Source organism: Salvelinus fontinalis, chromosome 23 (assembly GCF_029448725.1).
Source record: "Salvelinus fontinalis isolate EN_2023a chromosome 23, ASM2944872v1, whole genome shotgun sequence".
In the NCBI taxonomy this organism is placed as follows: Eukaryota; Metazoa; Chordata; class Actinopteri; order Salmoniformes; family Salmonidae; genus Salvelinus; species Salvelinus fontinalis.
In genome coordinates, this window is record NC_074687.1 from 18,731,405 (window position 1) to 18,751,419 (window position 20,015).

General features: G+C 44.6%; 1 protein-coding gene across 5 annotated transcripts; it reads right to left on the minus strand.

The window, feature by feature from the left end:
- Nucleotides 1–154: 154 nt before the first annotated feature.
- On the minus strand, nt 155–19,740 carry LOC129820954 (zinc finger protein 654-like). Of its 5 annotated transcripts, none has more exons than XM_055878109.1 (13): nt 19,582–19,740; nt 12,699–12,844; nt 10,515–10,596; nt 10,168–10,303; nt 9,838–10,040; nt 9,582–9,718; nt 5,655–5,796; nt 5,234–5,515; nt 3,776–5,050; nt 2,871–3,616; nt 2,293–2,709; nt 1,111–2,057; nt 155–766 (listed from the first exon to the last, which is right to left on the minus strand). In XM_055878109.1, the coding sequence occupies exons 1-13, from the start codon at nt 19,702–19,704 to the stop codon at nt 762–764; spliced, it is 4,641 nt and encodes a 1,546-aa protein (XP_055734084.1). In that variant the 5' UTR covers nt 19,705–19,740; the 3' UTR covers nt 155–761. The 5 variants fall into 5 exon arrangements, with proteins under 5 accessions (XP_055734084.1, XP_055734083.1, XP_055734086.1 ...); XM_055878108.1 differs by having other exon boundaries at nt 1,102–2,057; XM_055878111.1 differs by adding an exon at nt 12,967–15,419 and having other exon boundaries at nt 155–2,057; nt 19,582–19,669.
- Nucleotides 19,741–20,015: the final 275 nt, after the last annotated feature.

Sequence of the window (20,015 nt, forward strand, 5' to 3'; positions counted from 1 at the left end):
TGACCCATTGCAGTAAAGCACTACTTTGGTTCATACTGTAAATTGTTTATTGAAAACAAAAGGGACTTTTCTTTTAGAAAAATAGAGTTGAATTGAGGATATTTACATTGAGTACAAACTTATAACATTTGTACATATAATCAACCAATGCAGGTAAGAGCACATCACTATATTCATCCCATTATGGGCTCTTCAACAGTGATTTTTATTTTCAAATGCATTTGGACTCCTTTACAAAATAAATGCATAGATCAATTTCTAATACATTGTAAAACAGTTTAATTTGACAGAACAAAATCAGTTAAAATACTGAACTAAAATATAGATTTTATGTGCCAACTAAAACTTATGGCTAAAAATACAATTAGAAGTACTTTTGAAGCACCATACCTACAGTGCGATTCTTCATACTGATTTTAAAGCAAATAAGAATTGAACAAAGAAGTGTAATGACTGAAAGGCAGTACTGTTCGGTCCACATGTATGTACAGTGAAGTGTAGCAGTAACACTGATTCCAGAGGATTGTGTGTGTTGTATTTTTAGTGCCCGGCAAACTTCAGGCTGCAAGTATTAGTCTGCCACAAGAGTCTGGCCCTACAGCTCTCAGAGCCGACTGTCTGCAAGTAGTGCCTGTATTAGGCCCAGTTCAGAGTACAGATAAAACACAGAAGTGGAGACACCTGTCTGATAGGAGCATTGTGGAGCTTCATATGGACTCTGTAGTGCTCGAACATGAAGAGCATTTCACTCCCCTTCACCACTAACCTGGGAAGGAATAGAACAAAATGTATATTTGCTTTACAAAACAGAGTTGTCACATAACTATGCTTTTTGTATATGGTAGAAAAATTGTTGACCAAGTTCATGTTTCAAAACATTCTCTCCCTTTTGATATAAAGCTGTGCTCTATTCATTAGGTGTACAGTAGCTCATTTTCAAAGATGCATTATGGTACATTACAAGCTCAAAACATGTTTCAACAAATTACAATTATGATAAGTGGATATTTGCATGAGAATTAATCGTTACCCCAAATGTAATAATGGTCACAGCCCTAGCTCCCCGTTTGACAAATTCAGTGAACAGAAACTCCCACGTACGCTACTCACTGTCGTCATCGGAGTCGAAGCTGAAGAGGGAGGAGCAGGTATTTTGGGAAAGGTGTTTCTCCAGTTCCTCGGTGCTAGTGAAGGAGGAGAAACACTTGGAGCAGCGCTGTCTTTGAGGGGCCTCCTTCTCCTTCTTCCCCACCACACTCCTCTTTACCGCAGCCTTACTCTTTTTGCCAGGCCCGCAGGAAGTGACCTCGCTGGGCTTCCTGCGCTTGCGCATGCTGAGGGCTGCCTCGGTCAGGTATGTAGAGGGGGGCGGGCGGATGAGGGGAGCTTTGGCCAGTGGTAGGAAGGAAGGATCCTCTAGTTTGAAGGTCTTGTGTTCCGCGATTACTGGTTCCTCTCCGCCAGGCACCACCTGAGCCAAACTGACGATATTGTCCACGTCCCTCATAGTCATTGGCTCAGTGATGTTTTGGAAGATTCTGGGATGGGGGTGTGTGGATGTGGTTGTTTGGGATGGGGGTGTGGGAGAGGTGGTAGTGGTGGCAGGGACGGCTGTCTTGGGGGCTTTGTCTTTCTTATCCTTTTCATCATGGCCATTGATGAGTTTCAGTGTGCAATGATTAGGAGGTGTGGTGACAGCACCATGAACAGTGCCTGGAGTCTCCACTAGGCCGTCATAGTCGTTACCGTTGGTGTCTGACTCTGGAGTCTGCCCCTCCTCTTTGGTAGCGCTCTGCTCCTCTGTCAGCTCGTCATTAGGCTGGGCCTGGACGTAATGCCTCCACTCGTGGTCATGGAGAGAGGGGAGGCGGGAGAAGATCAGCCCACAGCCGGAGTACCCACAGGGGGCCTGGAAAGGCAGGTGCGTATCCATGTGCTCCCAGAGTAAGTGGGTTCTGGAGAAGCGCTGGCTACAGTTCAGGTGGAGACACACCTGTTTCAGAGGAGCATCATGGATCTTCATGTGTTCTAGGAAGTGCTGGTGGTTCCACAGGTACCTGGAACAGAAAATAATAGAGACATAAGCAACACCATTTTCAACAGGCCTTAATTTATCGGCTCAACCATCTATGGGCTGGTTCCCCAGCCTAATCATGGAGAGCAGTAGATTTGGTGTTCTCACTTGCTTCTGCAAGTCGTGTCTCAGGCCTGGCCTGAAGAACACCTCAAGGTTGAAATGTTGTTTTGATAGAAATAATTTGACAGCAGTGTGTGGAGTCTCCCTCTTTTCACCTGTTACAGTGAAGGCACTTCTCATGAGGATTAGAGCGCCTGCTTTTGGGAGTAGGCGTTTCCCTCTGCCCCCTCCACCCGTGCACTGTCACATCTTGGCCCTTCGCCCTCTGTTTCCAGGGGGCCTCGCCCTCAGGGCTCAGCTCTGTGGTAGCGCCCTGCTCCAGCTCGTCTTTAGACTGGGGCTGGGTATAGTGCCTCCACTCGTGGTCGTGGAGAGAGGGGAGGGTAAAGAAGATCTCCCTACAGCCGGAGTACCCACAGGGGGCCTGGAGAGGGCGGTGGGTGTCTATGTGGTCTTTGAGCTCCTGGGCAGTCTTGAAGCGTTGGCCACAGTTCGTGTGGAGACACGCATGTTTTAGAGGAGCATCGTGAAGCTTCATGTGGTCTCTGTAGTGCTCAATCACCAACAAGAGCCTGGGGCACAACAAGAAAAAGATGGAGACATAAGTGACACCATAGTAAAGTTGGAACCCCCGCCACACCTAGATACATTCTGATCTAGTTGGAGCCTACATATTTTTCTGTGCCTTTGCATCTGACCTGGGAAATAATCTGTGGGGAAAGACCCTTCTTACCTCTGGCAGATCTGGCACTTCCCCTTCCCCCACTGGAAGGTCTTGTCCAGGACGGCTGCGTCCTCCCTGTGGTAGGTGACAGCGTGTCTCAGCAGCGATGGGCCGATCTTCATAAAGATGCTGTCACAGCCCTCTGAAGGACACAGGTGGTACTGCTTCTGCTTCCCCTCCTCCTCTCCTCCCTCGCTCTCCTTCCCAGGCACCACCTCTCTCACGATCACCACTTTGTCTTTCACAGTCACCTGTTCATCAGTCACTTCCACAGACTTCAGGTTGTCCGTGTCCATTTTACACTTCTGGGTCTTTCTGATCAGGTTTCTCAGGTTCTGGATGATTCTACTCTGCTTACTCACCACCGGCTTGGCTTTAACACGTTTGGGTTTAGGAGGCTGGTCCGTCGGAGTCGAGGGCTCGGTCAAGTTCTCAACGGGTTTCGCTTCGTTCTCTGAGGCTTGATTAATATTCTTTGACGAATATGTCTCCCCATTGACAGCGGGTTTGACCTTAATGTTGGCTGTGGAAGTTCTCAGTTCCTCTATGTGCTCTAGAACGTGTTCCTTGGCACGGTTGTACCTTTGGAAGTGTTTACCGCAGAAGACACAGCTGAGCCTGGTCTTTCTCAGCTTCAGGTGGGCCAGGGTGTGTCTCACCACGTTGCCTCCCTTGAAGAGTTTCTGGCAGTGGCTGCAGTGGAAGCGCAGGTGTTTGGAGCGTACTGGAGCCTTGCCTGGCTCAGTCTCTTCACCCTGTAGGTGCAGAAACAAGCTGTTATGCTGTCAAAGTGGAGAGGTGATATTCACAGAACCGGGTGTACTAGATAAACACTAAAGAGCTCTGGAGGAAGGTTAAGAATACATTATAGATGAATGAATCACTAGATTTTTTTTGCTCCAGATAACACTAACCTGAGTGTTTGAGTCTGATCCCGCCTCTGTCACTGTGAATTCACTTTCTCTAGAAAGTAGTTCCTTAGCAGCTGTCCTTTTGGAAAGTTTGGCGTAGATGTGGAACAGTTTCAGTGGACACTCCTCCATCTCCAAGGCTGGACCATCCAACTCTGGGTCAGTCTGCTCACTGGGACCTTCTAAAACCTTCACACCTGAAGGCTCCACGTCTAAAGGCTCTACTTCTAAAGGCTCTACTTCTAAAGGCTCTATGTCAGAAGGCTCTACTACTGAACGTTTGGAGTCTGAAGGGTCTACCTCTGAAGGCTCCACTTCTAAAGGCTCCACCGCCGAAGGCCCCCCTGCCGAAGGCTCCACCACATAAGTCTCTACGTCTGACTCTGGTTTATACTTAAACGGTCTCTCACCATATACACCATTAGGCTGTCCCATGTTAACATATTTCTCAGACTCACTGTGCTGTTGTTTAATACGAACACTGGGTTCTAGATGACTCTCTACCACTTCCTGGTCAACAGGCACTTCATTTTCAGGGAAGGACAGCTCCATGCCAGATATAGTCCGACGGTAAGGTCTCTTACTCTCCCTTCCCTGCCTCATCTCTCTCTTATCCTCCTTTTCATGCCCCCTCTCTTTCCCCTCCTCTCCCTGTCTCTTACACTCTCCTCTCATTCTCTCCCGTCGCTTCTCCCTCATTCCCCCTGGGGACATGTTCTCCGTCTGTCTGGTCATCTCCAGGAGCAGCCATCTTGGTTTCCTGCTGCGTCTCTTCAGGATCTTGTTCTTCACATGTCTGGCCAGGTATTCTCTCTGCCGATTGGCCGGTAGCTTGGTGGAGCTTTCAGAACTGAGATTGTGAATGAGGGAGTACTTAATGTCTGGGTCGTCAGCATACTCAATATCTGACCTACAGTTTCTTCTCCTCCTCCACCTCCTCTTCCTCCTCCTCCTCCTCACAGGGAAGTCCTCTGTCTGTGACTCAGGAGCATCCCCATTCAATCCCTCTTCAGGTTCATGACCTACAGTGTCAGAACTCTCCAGTGCTGTGTTAGTGTGTGGGTGGAGGTGGGAGGTGTCTGTGTGTATTCTGCATGTCTCCTCCTCCATCCAGTAGCTTGGTATCCACTCCTCCTCCACCTGCTCCAACTCCTCTTCCTCCTTCAGCTCATTGAGAGCATCCCTCATGGCCTTGTCAGTCATCAGCTCCAGACAGTGGGTTCTCAGGGTCAGCAGATTCCAGAACTCTGGGTCAAAGAACAGACCTTCCTTCAGCACCTGGACCAGGACAGAGTTTTCAACTCTAAGTATTACATTGTTATTACAACATGTATCCTCAATGAGGATATCCAACATTTTCTTACATAGAAAAAAAATACATAGCCCAATGGGCTTTGAAATGCCATACTGTACAATGAAATACACTTTTGACAAACGTACTCCCCGGTGCCCCTCTCTGACCTGTAGGATATAGAAGCGGATGTTGGTTCTGACATGGGTGTGCTGGGGGTGTGGCTCCTCATCGGGGTATGTGTAGAGCAGATACATGGTCTTGTAGGCTTCCATGCTACGTTCCAGACAGAACACCAGCAGGGCACAGAGGCGACATACCTCCAGGTCCCTGGGGAGCAGGAAGGCGATGGTCTTACACAGCAGACAGCGTGTTACAGGGTCAGACTGGAGGTCTGTCTGTAACGCTGTAGCACAAAGCTCCACACACAACGGCACTCCCTCACTACCCATCTGTCAAAGAAATAAGAACACTGTGTTACATTTAATTATGTAAATAGCAGAACAACAAAGTTAATTTCTAAGTCAGGGTAAACTAGGACTATAAGCAAACAAGAGAGTCAGATGTGTTGGTGGTTGGCTGTACACTCACCTCTGCTGTGATGACTTTGATGAAGGGGAAGATGGCGCTGGCGTTGATGGCGAAGCCCATCAGCTGGCGACACTCAGACAGAAATCCCTGCTTAGAGGGATGGGCCCTGAGGTACAGTCTGCTCCACAAGAACACCAGATCCCTGTATGAACACAACATTCTATTATGTTACAGTACTGTATTATTACTGACCAGATTTAGTACAGTCGTGGCCAAAAGTTTTGAGAATGAAACAAATATTAATTTTCACAAAGTCTGTTGCCTCTGTTTGTATGATGGCAATTTGCATATACCCCAGAATGTTATGAAGAGTGATCAGATGAATTGCAATTAATTGCAAAGTCCCTCTTTGCCATGCAAATGAACTGAATCCCCAAAAAACATTTCCACTGCATTTCAGCCCTGCCACAAAGGACCAGCTGACATCATGTCAGTGATTCTCTCGTTAACACAGGTGTGAGTGTTGATGAGGACATGGCTGGAGATCACTCTGTCATGCTGATTGAGTTCGAATAACAGACTGGAAGCTTCAAAAGGAGGGTGGTGCTTGGAATCATTGTTCTTCCTCTGTCAACCATGGTTACCTGCAAGGAAACACGTGCCGTCATCAGTGCTTTGCACAAAAAGGGCTTCACAGGCAAGGATATTGCTGCCAATAAGATTGCACCTAAATCAACCATTTATCAGATCATCAAGAACTTCAAGGACAGCGGTTCAATTGTTATGAAGAAGGCTTCAGGACGCCCAAGAAAGTCCAGCAAGCGCCAGGACCGTCTCCTAAAGTTGATTCAGCTGCGGGATCGGGGCACCACCAGTACAGAGCTTGCTCAGGAATGGCAGCAGGCAGGTGTGAGTGCATCTGCACGCACAGTGAGGCAAAGACTTTTGGAGGATGGCCTGGTGTCAAGAAGGGCAGCAAAGAAGCCACTTCTCTCCAGGAAAAACATCAGGGACAGACTGATATTCTGCAAAAGGTACAGGGATTGGACTGCTGAGGACTGGGGTGAAGTCATTTTCTCTGATGAATCCCCTTTCCGATTGTTTGGGGCATCTGGAAAAAAGCGTGTCCGGAGAAGACAAGGTGAGCGCTACCATCAGTCCTGTGTCATGTCAACAGTAAAGCATCCTGAGACCATTCATGTGTGGGGTTGCTTCTCAGCCAAGGGAGTGGGCTCACTCACAATTTTGCCTAAAAACACAGCCATGAATAAAGAATGGTACCAACACATCCTCCGAGAGCAACTTCTCCCAACCACCTAGGAACAGTTTGGTGACGAACAATGCCTTTTCCAGCATGATGGAGCACCTTGCTATAAGGCAAAAGTGATAACTAAGTGGCTCGGGGAACAAAACATCAATATTTTGGGTCCATGGCCAGGAAACTCCCCAGATCTTAATCCCATTGAGAACTTGTGGTCAATCCTCAAGAGGCGGGTGGACAAACAAAAACCCACAAATTCTGACAAACTCCAAGCATTGATTATGCAAGAATGGGCTGCCATCAGTCAGGATGTGGCCCAGAAGTTAATTGACAGCATGCCAGGGCGGATTGTAGAGGTCTTGAAAAAGAAGGGTCAACACTGCAAATAATGACTCTTTGCATCAACTTCATGTAATTGTCAATTAAAAAGCCTTTTGACACTTATGAAATGCTTGTAATTATACTTCAGTATTCCATAGTAACATCTGACAAAAATATCTAAAGACACTGAAGCAGCAAATTTTGTGAAAATTAATATTTGTGTCATTCTCAAAACTTTTGGCCATGACTGTTGTACATGAAGTATACATCATAGTGTTACTGAGCAGATTTAGTACATGAAGTATACATCACAGTGTTACTGACCAGATGTAGTACATGAAGTATATATATCACAGTGTTACTGACCAGATGTAGTCATGAAGAATATATATCACAGTGTTACTGACCAGATGTAGTACATGAAGAATATATATCACAGTGTTACTGACCAGATGTAGTCATGAAGTATATACACTGCTCAAAAAAATAAAGGGAACACTTAAACAACACAATGTAACTCCAAGTCAATCACACTTCTGTGAAATCAAACTGTCCACTTAGGAAGCAACACTGATTGACAAAACATTTCACATGCTGTTGTGCAAATGGAATAGACAAAAGGTGGAAATTATAGGCAATTAGCAAGACACCTCCAATAAAGGAGTGGTTCTGCAGTTGGTGACCACAGACCACTTCTCAGTTCCTATGCTTCCTGGCTGATGTTTTGGTCACTTTTGAATGCTGGCGGTGCTTTCACTCTAGTGGTAGCATGAGACGGAGTCTACAACCCACACAAGTGGCTCAGGTAGTGCAGCTCATCCAGGGTGGCACATCAATGCGAGCTGTGGCAAGAAGGTTTGCTGTGTCTGTCAGCGTAGTGTCCAGAGCATGGAGGCGCTACCAGGAGACAGGCCAGTACATCAGGAGACGTGGAGGAGGCCGTAGGAGGGCAACAACCCAGCAGCAGGACCGCTACCTCCGCCTTTGTGCAAGGAGGAGCACTGCCAGAGCCCTGCAAAATGACCTCCAGCAGGCCACAAATGTGCATGTGTCAGCATATGGTATCACAAGGGGTCTGAGGATCTCATCTCGGTACCTAATGGCAGTCAGGCTACCTCTGGCGAGCACATGAAGGGCTGTGCGTCCCCACAAAGAAATGCCACCCCACACCATGACTGACCCACCGCCAAACCGGTCATGCTGGAGGGTATTGCAGGCAGCAGAACGTTCTCCACAGCGTCTCCAGACTCTGTCACGTCTGTCACATGTGCTCATGTGCTCAGTGTGAACCTGCTTTCATCTGTGAAGAGCACAGGGCGCCAGTGGCGAATTTGCCAATCTTGGTGTTCTCTGGCAAATGCCAAACGTCCTGCACGGTGTTGGGCTGTAAGCACAACCCCCACCTGTGGACGTCGGGCCCTCATACCACCCTCATGGAGTCTGTTTCTGACCGTTTGAGCAGACACATGCACATTTGTGGCCTGCTGGAGGTCATTTTGCAGGGCTCTGGTAGTGCTCCTCCTAATCCTCCTTGCACAAAGGCGGAGGTAGCGGTCCTGCTGCTGAGTTGTTGCCCTCCTACGGCCTCCTCCACGTCTCCTGATGTACTGGCCTGTCTCCTGGTAGCGCCTCCATGCTCTGGACACTACGCTGACAGACACAGCAAACCTTCTTGCCACAGCTCGCATTGATGTGCCATACTGGATGAGCTGCACTACCTGAGCCACTTGTGTGGGTTGTAGACTCCGTCTCATGCTACCACTAGAGTGAAAGCACCGCCAGCATTCAAAAGTGACCAAAACATCAGCCAGAAAGCATAGGAACTGAGAAGTGGTCTGTGGACCACTCCTTTATTGGGGGTGTCTTGCTAATTGCCTATAATTTCCACCTTTTGTCTATTCCATTTGCACAACAGCATGTGAAATGTATTGTCAATCAGTGTTGCTTCCTAAGTGGACAGTTTGATTTCACAGAAGTGTGATTGACTTGGAGTTACATTGTGTTGTTTAAGTGTTCCCTTTATTTTTTTGAGCAGTGTATATCACAGTGTTACTGACCAGATGTAGTACATGAAGTATATATATCACAGTGTTACTGACCAGATGTAGTACATAAAGTATATATATCACAGTGTTACTGACCAGATGTAGTACATGAAGTATATATATATATCACAGTGTTACTGACCAGATGTAGTCATGAAGTATATATATATCACAGTGTTACTGACCAGATGTAGTCATGAAGTATATATATATATCACAGTGTTACTGACCAGATGTAGTACATGAAGTATATATATATATCACAGTGTTACTGACCAGATGTAGTCATGAAGTATATATATATCACAGTGTTACTGACCAGATGTAGTCATGAAGTATATATATCACAGTGTTACTGACCAGATGTAGTACATGTCTCCGTTGTGTAGCTGTTGGCTGAGGAAGGCTTTGCACAGAGACAGCAGCAGCTCATCTTTCTCCTGGCTCTCTGCGTTACAGATTATCTCTACTGCGTCTCTGCCATCTATCTCAGCCATCTGAGGTAGGAAACAAAACCATGAGTCCATGCTGATGATGCTCATTGTCCATCAACCTACTCTGATTAGAGAGACTGTCTGAAGATAGAGTGAAAGGTAGTTATAGATGGTTGCTGTACCTCCTCGTGCAGGTGTTGGTGTAGTGAGGCCTTGTACAGGCAGGTGAGGTAGGCCTGGTGGAAGAACAGGTGCCTCCACACCTCTGGGTGCTCCAGGCAGCACTTAGCCAGGGCCATGGCCTCCTGCACGCGCTCACAGGCCTGCAGGTACCGCACACGCAACTCAAAGAACACTGGCTTCTCTGAGCTCAAATACTTCTCCACTTTAACAGGGAGAGAGAGTGGGAGAAGGAAGAGAGGAAAAAGGAAGAGGGGGAGAGGAGATAAAAGACAATAAGAAATGCATAGGAACCTCACAAACAAAAAAACAAACAGAGAATGTGTATGTACCTTCTGTCTGTGTGAGGGCTGTGTCTTTCAGGATGGCTTGCAGAGCGGGTCTCTCCCAGGGACCGCCATCTTTGATGATCTGCCTCACCTGCAGCAGGTACACATTCCTGTGTCTCAGCAGGCGGCGATGGCAGGCCTACAGAGGAGTAATAAAAAAATAAAGATAGTCACACACTCCATATATAAACTCCCAGCAATTTATTGGGTAAATCACCAACGTTTCGGCATCACTGTGCCTTCTTCAGGGTCAAAGAGGAGGAAATGGGACTCATGTTAACACAGTGTACATGGATCATCATGATGATTGCACTCAGTGAGAATAAAAACATGACACCTTTTTGCCTCACCTGAAAAGAGGCTAATATGTCCCTCAGGGGGGCCTCTAGGAACTCCTCTTTCCCGAAGAACAACATCAGCTCAAAGAAGCTCCTGAAAATGACATTTACACACACACACACACACACACACACAGTGCATTTGGAAAGTATTCAGACCCATTCCCTTTTTCCACATTTTGTTACGTTACAGCCTTATTCTAAAATTGATTAAATACATTTTTTTACTCAATCTACACACAATACCCCATAATGACAAAGCGAAAACAGGTTTTTAGACATTTTTGCAAATGAATTACATTTGAAAACAGATACCTTATTTACATAAGTATTCAGACCCTTTGCACCTTAGCCAAATACTTTTAAACTCAGTTGTTCACAATTCCTGACATTTAATCCTAGTAAAAATTCCCTGTCTTAGGTCAGTTAAAGGCTGACCACACCGCTCGCGTCGCGTCCGCGTCGCGTACGCGTCGCGTTGCAAAATAAATTAAGAAATCTATGTTATTCAATTATTGCGCGCGCCAACGAGCGTCTGCGTTGCCAAGGGCTAAAATAGAAATCAGTTCCATTTCTGACGCAGATTGCGCTGCAAGTCCTGCCTCTCCCATCTCCTCATTGGTTTATAGAAGCAGGTACCCATGTGCCATCTCCTCATTGGTTATACCCACGTGGGTGACTGAAAGACAAACAAGGTCAGTGGCGGTAATGCACCTAATTTATGAAAGTTGCCAATCGCAATATAAAGTCAAGAGAAGAAAAAGCCTGGAAGGAAGAGAGATGACTAGAGACGATTCGGTTGACTGTTTTATGTGTGGATTAATTGCCGGAGTAGAAGACCTTGTGCATTTCAGGTAAAATAACAACTCAATGTTTATATCCCAGGACAAATTAGCTAGCAACAGCTAAATAGGATAACTTAGCTAGCAAGTGCAAGCTAGCTAGCTAAATTGCCATAAAGGTTTAATGCTTTTCGACTTGTCTCCAAATTAATGTAATTGGTTCAGAGTTTGTTTTGATATTTTAACCTGCGTGTGGTGATTGCGTTTGGTGTGGGGGGACAAAATAAATGTATGCGCGCAGCCGGTTTGGGTTTCCCGTGTAAGGATCTTTAAGCTTTAACTTCCTGACTGATGTCTTGAGATGTTGCTTCAATATTTCTACATAATTGTCCTACCTCATGATGCCATCTATTTTGTGAAGTGCACCAGTCCCTCCTGAAGCAAAGCACCGCCACAACATGATGCTGCCACCCCCGTGCTTCACGTTTGGGATGGTGTTCTTCGGCTTGCAAGCCTCCCCCTTTTTCCTCCAAACATAACGATGGTCATTATGGCCAAACAGTTCTATTTTTGTTTCATCAGACCAGAGGACATTTCTCCAAAAAGTGCGATCTTTGTCCCCATGTGCAGTTGCAAACCGTAGTCAGGCTTTTTTATGTTGGTTTTGGAGCAGTGACTTCTTCCTTGCTGAGCGGCCTTTCAGGTTATGTCGATATAGGACTCATTTTACTGTGGATATAGATACTTTTGTACCTGTTTCCTCTAGCATCCTCACAGGGTTCTTTGTTGTTGTTCTGGAATTGATTTGCACTTTTTGCACCAAAGTGCGTTCATCTCTAGGAAACAGAACGCATCTCCTTCCTGAGCGGTATGACGGCTGCGTGGTCCCATGGTGTTTATACTTGCTTACTACTGTTTGTACAGATAAACGTGGTACCTTCAGGTGTTTGGAAATTTCTCCCAAGGATGAACCAGACTTGTGGAGGTATGCAAAACAATTTCTGAGGTCTTGGCTGATTTATTTTGATTTTCCCATGATGTCATTCAAAGAGGCACTGAGTTTGAAGGTAAGCCTTGAAATACATCCACAGGTACACCTCCAATTGACTCAAATGATGTCAATAAGCCTATCAGAAGCTTCTAAAGCCATGACATCATTTTCTGGAATTTTCCAAGCTGTTTAAATGCACAGTCAACTTAGTGAATGTAAACTTCTGACCCACTGGAATTATGATACAGTGAATTATAAGTGAAATAATATGTCTGTAAACAAACTGTGTATATATACACACACATATATATATACTTTCAGAGAACAGTCGTGCTGGATAGCACATTGTAGAAAGAGAATATTCAAGTCAGCTTTGTACAGTGTGGGTCAGCATTACATGATGAAAACCAAACAAGTACTTACAAAGCCAAGCTGCTGAGAGCATAACAGACGTGCTGACAGTCATCGGGGTAGGCAACAGTGGCTCTGGTGAAGCAGGTCAGAGCCGTCCGCAGCACCTTCAGCTGGGGCAGCGGCACCTGCCATCTCCCTGTGTGCACCTCTACCAGCTTTACAGAGAGACAGTCAGACAGAGATACAGGGGCTGTGATTGAGATACACAGGCCAGTGCAGATTATTGGATCCGTATGTCATTAGTTGTTGTGGTTGCTGAATTCTGAAATATTAAAACCTTTTTTCAGGTGAGGTATTGTAGAGATCTCAGCATCTGTGCAGTCGAGACTTGTGTAGCTGGCTAGCAATCTAGATTGTAGACCATGTGGCAAGGGAATGCTTCAGGGAAGAGTGCTGCTCATCTGAAATGTTTTACAGTAGCTAGCTCAAATTGGGTTTCATTGCTTGTTAGATGTGCTGGGTAGTACCACCTCAAGACTTACTATAAAATCAAGTGACAGCGCGCCTTATTTGTCAATGTTTTTGACAAGTGGAGTGAGCCAATATATTTTTTGCATAATCCTCTCTTTGACTAGACTACTGACGTTACATAAAATTCAAAAGGCAGTAAGGCACATTTCCTCATATGAATAAATTCAACGTTTTTGCTTACCGTTTCATACACATCTGTGTGGTTTTACTATGAAGATGATACGTTTAATTCGTAACTACATCCATCGTAAAAAGACATTGATTACACTCGTGGTCATTATGTCAACAATATCTATGTTTTTGTCACTCGTTATAACTAATTGGTGGAGCAGTCCGTTGCTGTTTTCATGTTATCCAGAGCGTTGGTGACTGGAACTGTGCTGCTGGCAACAATTTATTACGCTTTTTTGCAGACGTTTACTGACACCCGCCATATTCAATGGTGCGCGAGTGCTCTGAAATTGGAGTAGATTGACAATTCTTGCTATGTCCATTGAAACGCACAATGACTATCCCACTTAGCTAAGAATGATGTGAATAATCAAGTCAATAAACATTGGTTAGTTATTTAATATACTGCATGGCAAGTTCAATGTATTATTATCCAAATAGGTAACTAGGGCGGCAGGTAGCCTAGTGGTTAGAGCCAGTAACCAAAAGGCTGCTGGATCGAATCCCGTCATTGCATATAAGAAATTGTTCTTAATCAATAGGGTAGGGGGCACTATTTTCACCTCTGGATGAAAAGCGTGCCCAAAGTAAACTGCATGCTACTCAGGCCCAGAAGCTAGGATACGCATATAATTAATAGATTTGGATAGAAAACACTCCAAAGTTTCTAAAACTGCTAAAATAATGTCTGTGAGTATAACAGAACTGAAATGTCTGGCAAAAACCTGAGAAAAATCCATCCAGGAAGTGGGATTTTTTTATGTTTGTAGTTTTCCATTGACTGCCTATTTAGATCCATTGACTTAGAACTGAAATTGCACTTCCTATGGCTTCCACTAGATGTCAACCATCTTTAGAAATTGTTTCAGGCTTGTTTTCTGAAAAATGAGGGAGTAAGACCACTCTGAATGAGTGGACACTGCAGTGTCCCAGAGGTTTTTCATGTGCGCGACCGAGTGTGCGTCTTTCTTGTTTAACATTTATTTTAACTAAGCTTTTGTCCGGTTGAAATATTATTGATTATTATGACTAAAAACAACCTGAGGATTGATTATAAACATTGTTTGACATGTTTCTACGAACTTTACTGATACTTTTCGGATTTTTCATCTGCCTGTTGTGACTGCCTTTGAGCCTGTGGATTACTGAACAAAACGCGAACAAAACAGAGGTTTTTGGATATAAAGAGGGACTTTATCGAACAAAACAAACATTTATTGAGTAAATGGGAGTCTTGTGAGTGCAACCATATGAAGATCATCAAAGGTAAGTGATTAATTTTATCGCTATTTCTGACTTGTGTAACTCCTCTACTTGGCTGGTAACTGTTTGTAATGGTTTGTCTGCTGGGCGCTGCTCTCAGATAATCGCATGGTATGCTTTTGCCATAAAGCCTTTTTGAAATCTGACACCGTGGTTGGATTAACAAGAAGCTAATCTTTAAACTGATGTATAACACTTGTATGTTTTATGAATTTTTATCATGAGTATTTCTGTTTTTGAATTTGGCGCTCTGCAATTTCACTGGATGTTGGCCAGGTGGGTCGCTTCAGTCCCACACTGTAAATTATAGAGAGGTTATTAACTGACTTGTCTGGTAAAAAAAAAAAAAAATTGCTTACATACTGCTGTAATGCTATTCGTATCTGACAAATTGTCAGCCAACATAGCGTGTAATGTAACTTGTTTGAAAAGTCATTACATTTTCTCAACATTTGTCATTAGTCAGTTCTCGTTAAACTTTGGCTGTATATTTTCCACCATTTTCTTCAAAACTGAAAACGATGTGAAGCCACGCCCATTTCCTGAAGAATGTGTGTATACTTCATAATTTGGCGAATTTAGTACACAGGAACTTTTGGCATACTCACTACATCCATACTATGACCAATAAGCATACTATATAATCAGTGCGGGTTAGTATGAGTATTCGAACACAGTTCTAGTTAGTTTCTAGTAATCTCTCCTAGTTCAGTCTTCTTCTTTAGACTTTATATGGCATTTGGCAAGCAACTTCAAGGCGCATCAACCGACTGGACTGGAGTGTGGACCTCATTCATCTGTCAATCACCACGTGGGTATATCCTCCTAAAAACAAATGAGATGGGAGAGGCGGGACTTGCAGCGCAACAAGCATCTAAAATAGAACCAAGAACCAAAAAATTTTTTTTTTATATTTCTATGTTCTATCTACCAAGTTCTATTTTAGCGCCTGGTTACGCAAATGCTTGTTGACACACGCGAGCACTTTGGATGAAATTATTGAATAACATGCATGTGTACATTTTATTTTGCAGGCGTTGTGGTCAGCTTGTTACGCAGCAAGTGGCAATAGATTTCAGGAACTCAGCTCCTTACCACTGTGAGGTAACTGTCCAAAACCACATTTGTAAAAGATGGCCATTATTTTATTATGAGTGTGCCAGTGGACTTATGGTAAGTATGCTTTACTGAGAAAGTGTTGGGATCAGGTACAATTACCCACCCCTAAACGAATATTTATGAGCAATTCCCCCACCCACAACTTCTCACCTTAATGCATTATTTTTTTTTCTTGGAGGGGTTGATTTGGGGTTGATCTCAACGACGCGTATCCAGTCGTTGAGATCTGATTCTGCGCAGCGCAAGATGAGACCGGCATATCATCAATCAACCACATTTCTCAAATACTTTGGGGCTAAATTCCAGCAAAACTTGGGAGAAGGGTGCAAGTTCAGCCTGCAGTTCAGAGCGATCCTGCATCTGCAGGAACCCCTCTAAACTTATATTGGTACATGTTTATTAAGCTAAGACAGGTGGGAGCGCCCCAGTGCAGTACGTGGTGTTCATGCACAATGTTGGATATCAGCCGCAGAGAAAAAGGAGCGGGGCCGACAACAGTAGCTAGCCATACACTAGTAGACAGTGTCCTTCATCCCGCCTGTCGGGCACTGTTTTCCCGCAGTTCTGTTAACGACAGCAGGTGATCGGCAGGCTGGAGCGAAGGACACTGCTAGTTTTTCCAGCTAGTCCGGTACACAGCAGGCGGAGGCTACCTGTGGCTACACCGTGTACTAACTAGCTATGTGCGCTAGCTAACTAACACATGGTGTCGCTAACTAGCTAGCTAGTTAGCTAGCACACGGTATCGCCCCAGCCTGCTATTCTAGTGGGAAGCGGGTGCTACCGGTAGACAGTGTCCTTCGTCCCCGCCTATCAGGCACTATTTCCCCATAGTTCTGTTAAATACGATGAGGGCCATCTAGAACACGGTGTCGCTAACTAGCACGCTAACACATGCTATCGCTCCAACCTGATGTTCTAGCGGGAACAACCGGTAGACTGTCCTTCGCCACTGCCTGTTAGGCACTGTTTTCCAGCATTTCTGTTCCGCCTGAAGAAAAGGACACTGTCTACCAGTGTCGATCCCGCTAACTAGCAAGGAGGACTTCGGGAGGCAGGGGATTAAAAAACCTCAGATAATACTTTTATTTCTCACATTCAAAAGTGTCACAAGCATGAAGATGTGCCCGGGGGGGGTGGCCTAACTACTTACAAAATGCGTGTTTCTGACGAAGTAAGGTACCTTAACATTTAAGGTCATTTCATAAAACTTGAGGCTCTCCATGCTCACTAGTTTTTATTTATTTATTTTTTATTTTACCGTTATTTTACCAGGTAAGTTGACTGAGAACACGTTCTCATTTGCAGCAACGACCTGGGGAATAGTTACAGGGGAGAGGAGGGGGATGAATGAGCCAATTGTAAACTGGGGATTATTAGGTGACCATGATGGTTTGAGGGCCAGGTTGGGAATTTAGCCAGGACACCGGGGTTAACACCCCTACTCTTACGATAAGTGCCATGGGATCTTTAATGACCTCAGAGAGTCAGGACACCTGCTTAACGTCCCATCCGAAAGACGGCACCCTACACAGGGCAGTGTCCCCAATCACTGCTCTGGGGCATTGGGATATTTTTTAGACCAGAGGAAAGAGTGCCTCCTACTGGCCCTCCAACACCACTTCCAGCAGCATCTGGTCTCCCATCCAGGGACTGACCAGGACCAACCCTGCTTAGCTTCAGAAGCAAGCCAGCTGTGGTATGCAGGGTGGTATGCTCATTCAACATATTTGCTGCTACTTCAATCAGACCCGTTTTAAAAGACTCCCTTCTTATCTGTTTTACATTCCCTGAGACCAACCAGAAATGATTTCTTGGCCAAATATTCCCAGATTTTTATAAAACAGCCACACACGTGGGCTCTCGTTTCTGCATCACCAAATTTTACGTGAGGCAAAAAAGTAGGCTACGTGTGTTTCTATTAGCTCGTTCGGTGCAGCGGGAGCAAGGCTGTAGTGGAGCGCTTCTCACAAATGGTGCTCATTTAAAGTCAGATCAAAACATGTATTTGTACTGCTCTAATTACATTGATAACCAGTTTATAATGAAATAAGGCACCTCTGGGGTTTGTTGGTGGTATATGGCCAATATACCACGGCTAAGGGTTGTATCCAGGCACTCCGTGTTGCAGTACGCTTAAGAACATGTGGTATATTGGCCATATACCACATCCCCTCGGACCTTATTGCTTAATTAACACCATCTGCTGTAATTTGTTTAAAAAAAAAAAAAAAGATCTAAATGCATATTCCCATGAAACTAATTTGAGATCACATGATTGACATGCAGATGCAATTTGGACGTTTCACGTGAAGAATTGTCATTCATGATTAACAGTGATGGCCCATTTTGAAACTAGGTATGCCTTACTTGGTGTTTGGGGGTATTAAAAAGAGGGCGCTGCCGTTTTTTTATGTTATTGATGTAGGCTACAATGTCCCACATTCATCCTGTTGTTCATCCTATTTTAAATATGGTTACCCTAGCCTTTTGCCAACAGACATAGCTATGTGACAGCTTTAGCTAGCTTATCATTAGACAACTGGCTAAATGTAAACACGGTATTAACATATTAGCGAAGAAAAACGTATTACAGCACAACTAGCTACATGCCAGTTTATTGTCATTTTAGCTAAACTTGTGGACACAATCAGTAACGTTAGTCTTCTCCACAGTGATAGGTAGACAGTTTTGCATTCTAGCTAGCAATCCTAGGTTGTGTTCATAAATTCAGAGCGTTGTCAGATTGTCCGTTCATAAATTCCGAACGTTTCGCCACAGATTGAACAATGAGACAGATATTTTACCGGGTGTATAAATGTGAAGCATTTGGTTGGCGTTTCCACACACTACCAAATATCCTGCCGAGACGAAACCCAGTAGCAAGCAGTGGAAGAAGATGGATTTTGGGCGACATTCTGTACATTTTCTCATCGATGAAACATTTGATATCCATACAGTTCAGAAATGTAATCTGTAACAAACAGTGGACTGCGTGTTGTAGACTTTACTATTTTCAATATATATCCAACATTGTAAATGGTGTTATTTAGGAGTGCAAGGGCGAATCGTTCCCTAACGAAAATATGCAAATAAATGCTAGAACGCGCCAATTGGATCCCGCTAGCTCGTTCTTGGCTCTGCCCATCTCCTTGCTTGTTCTGCCCACTAGGATTTATTGCTCCCATTGCAAACGACAGGTCAAGATTTGGTTACGCTCTCCGGAGCGTACACTGGATGCTGTGGCCAAGGAGTAGGGTTGATCAGAGCGTTCTGGCCTCACAACAACAACAGTCAAGCACCCAAGCTAAATGAGCTTGATAACATGCTACTTCCAGACACAAATGAGAGAACACCTCACTCTGGCCATTTTAATCACCCCAGCAGAACTGGTTAAGCTGTCATTTAGAGCGGTGGTGACTGTGCTGCTAGCAACAATTTAATTGCTGACGTTTACAGTACTGACACCGGTCATATTCAACGGATGTTGCGTGTTCGTAAATTCCTCATTCTTCGAGAGTGCTTTGAATTCGGAGTAGATAGCTAGAGTGAATTTACGAACGCACCCATAGTTAGCGTGTAACGTCACATAGTGGTAGCCAACTCAAAGAGAAATAAAAGCTCTGTGGGGTAACGTTATAGCTAGCTAGACCAGTATGGGTTGACTAAATTTGCGATGAATGCTAGCTAATTAATGCGATGCCACGTAACGTTGGCTAGTAAAGTAATGTATTTGCTATCTAGAGTAGCTGAACTGCCTTGCTTCGTACTGCAAGCAACTGGCTAACTTACTTAGTAGCTAGCAAGCTTGGCTTAAGAACTCGCCTCTCTCCCAACTAAAACCAGGACTTGGCGTGATTTAGCTTACCTTACAAAACTCGGAGCAATATTCTTTGCTTTGTACCGAAGAATTGTCGTTAGAGTATATGTACAAAGTCTCCAGTTCCAATTCTAGCCTGTCTGTTTCTAAATCACTTTCCCCCTCCGCCATACTGTCTCGTTTACCTTGCACATAAAGGGCCTACTAGCGGATAGGTTGACATACTACAACAACTAATATCCTGGATCGAGATTGGATAAAAACTACATCAATATGAAGGGTTATGAGAAAGCAAGGCAGTTGCTCGTAATGCTTTTTTACATTTTTATGACCAGGCATTAAACAGTATGAAATCTTACGGACTGTGCATGTTTTTTTTATTAAGTGCCAAAGTGATGATAAACTGCTGGAATGGGTAGACAACAGAGATCACTACACATGGGTAAAGCCAGTGCTTGCTTGACTTGGGCAGGAGCTCACGA

Coding starts and splice junctions, on each gene's coding strand:
- LOC129820954 (XM_055878108.1), bottom strand. CDS start 19,704: ATGGCGGAGGGGGAAAGTGATTTAGAAACAGACAGGCTAGAATTGGAA. Junction 5,516..5,654: donor TCAAAGTCATCACAGCAGAG/GTGAGTGTACAG, acceptor TTTCTTTGACAG/ATGGGTAGTGAGGGAGTGCC. Junction 2,710..2,870: donor AAGTGCCAGATCTGCCAGAG/GTAAGAAGGGTC, acceptor GTTGTGCCCCAG/GCTCTTGTTGGTGATTGAGC.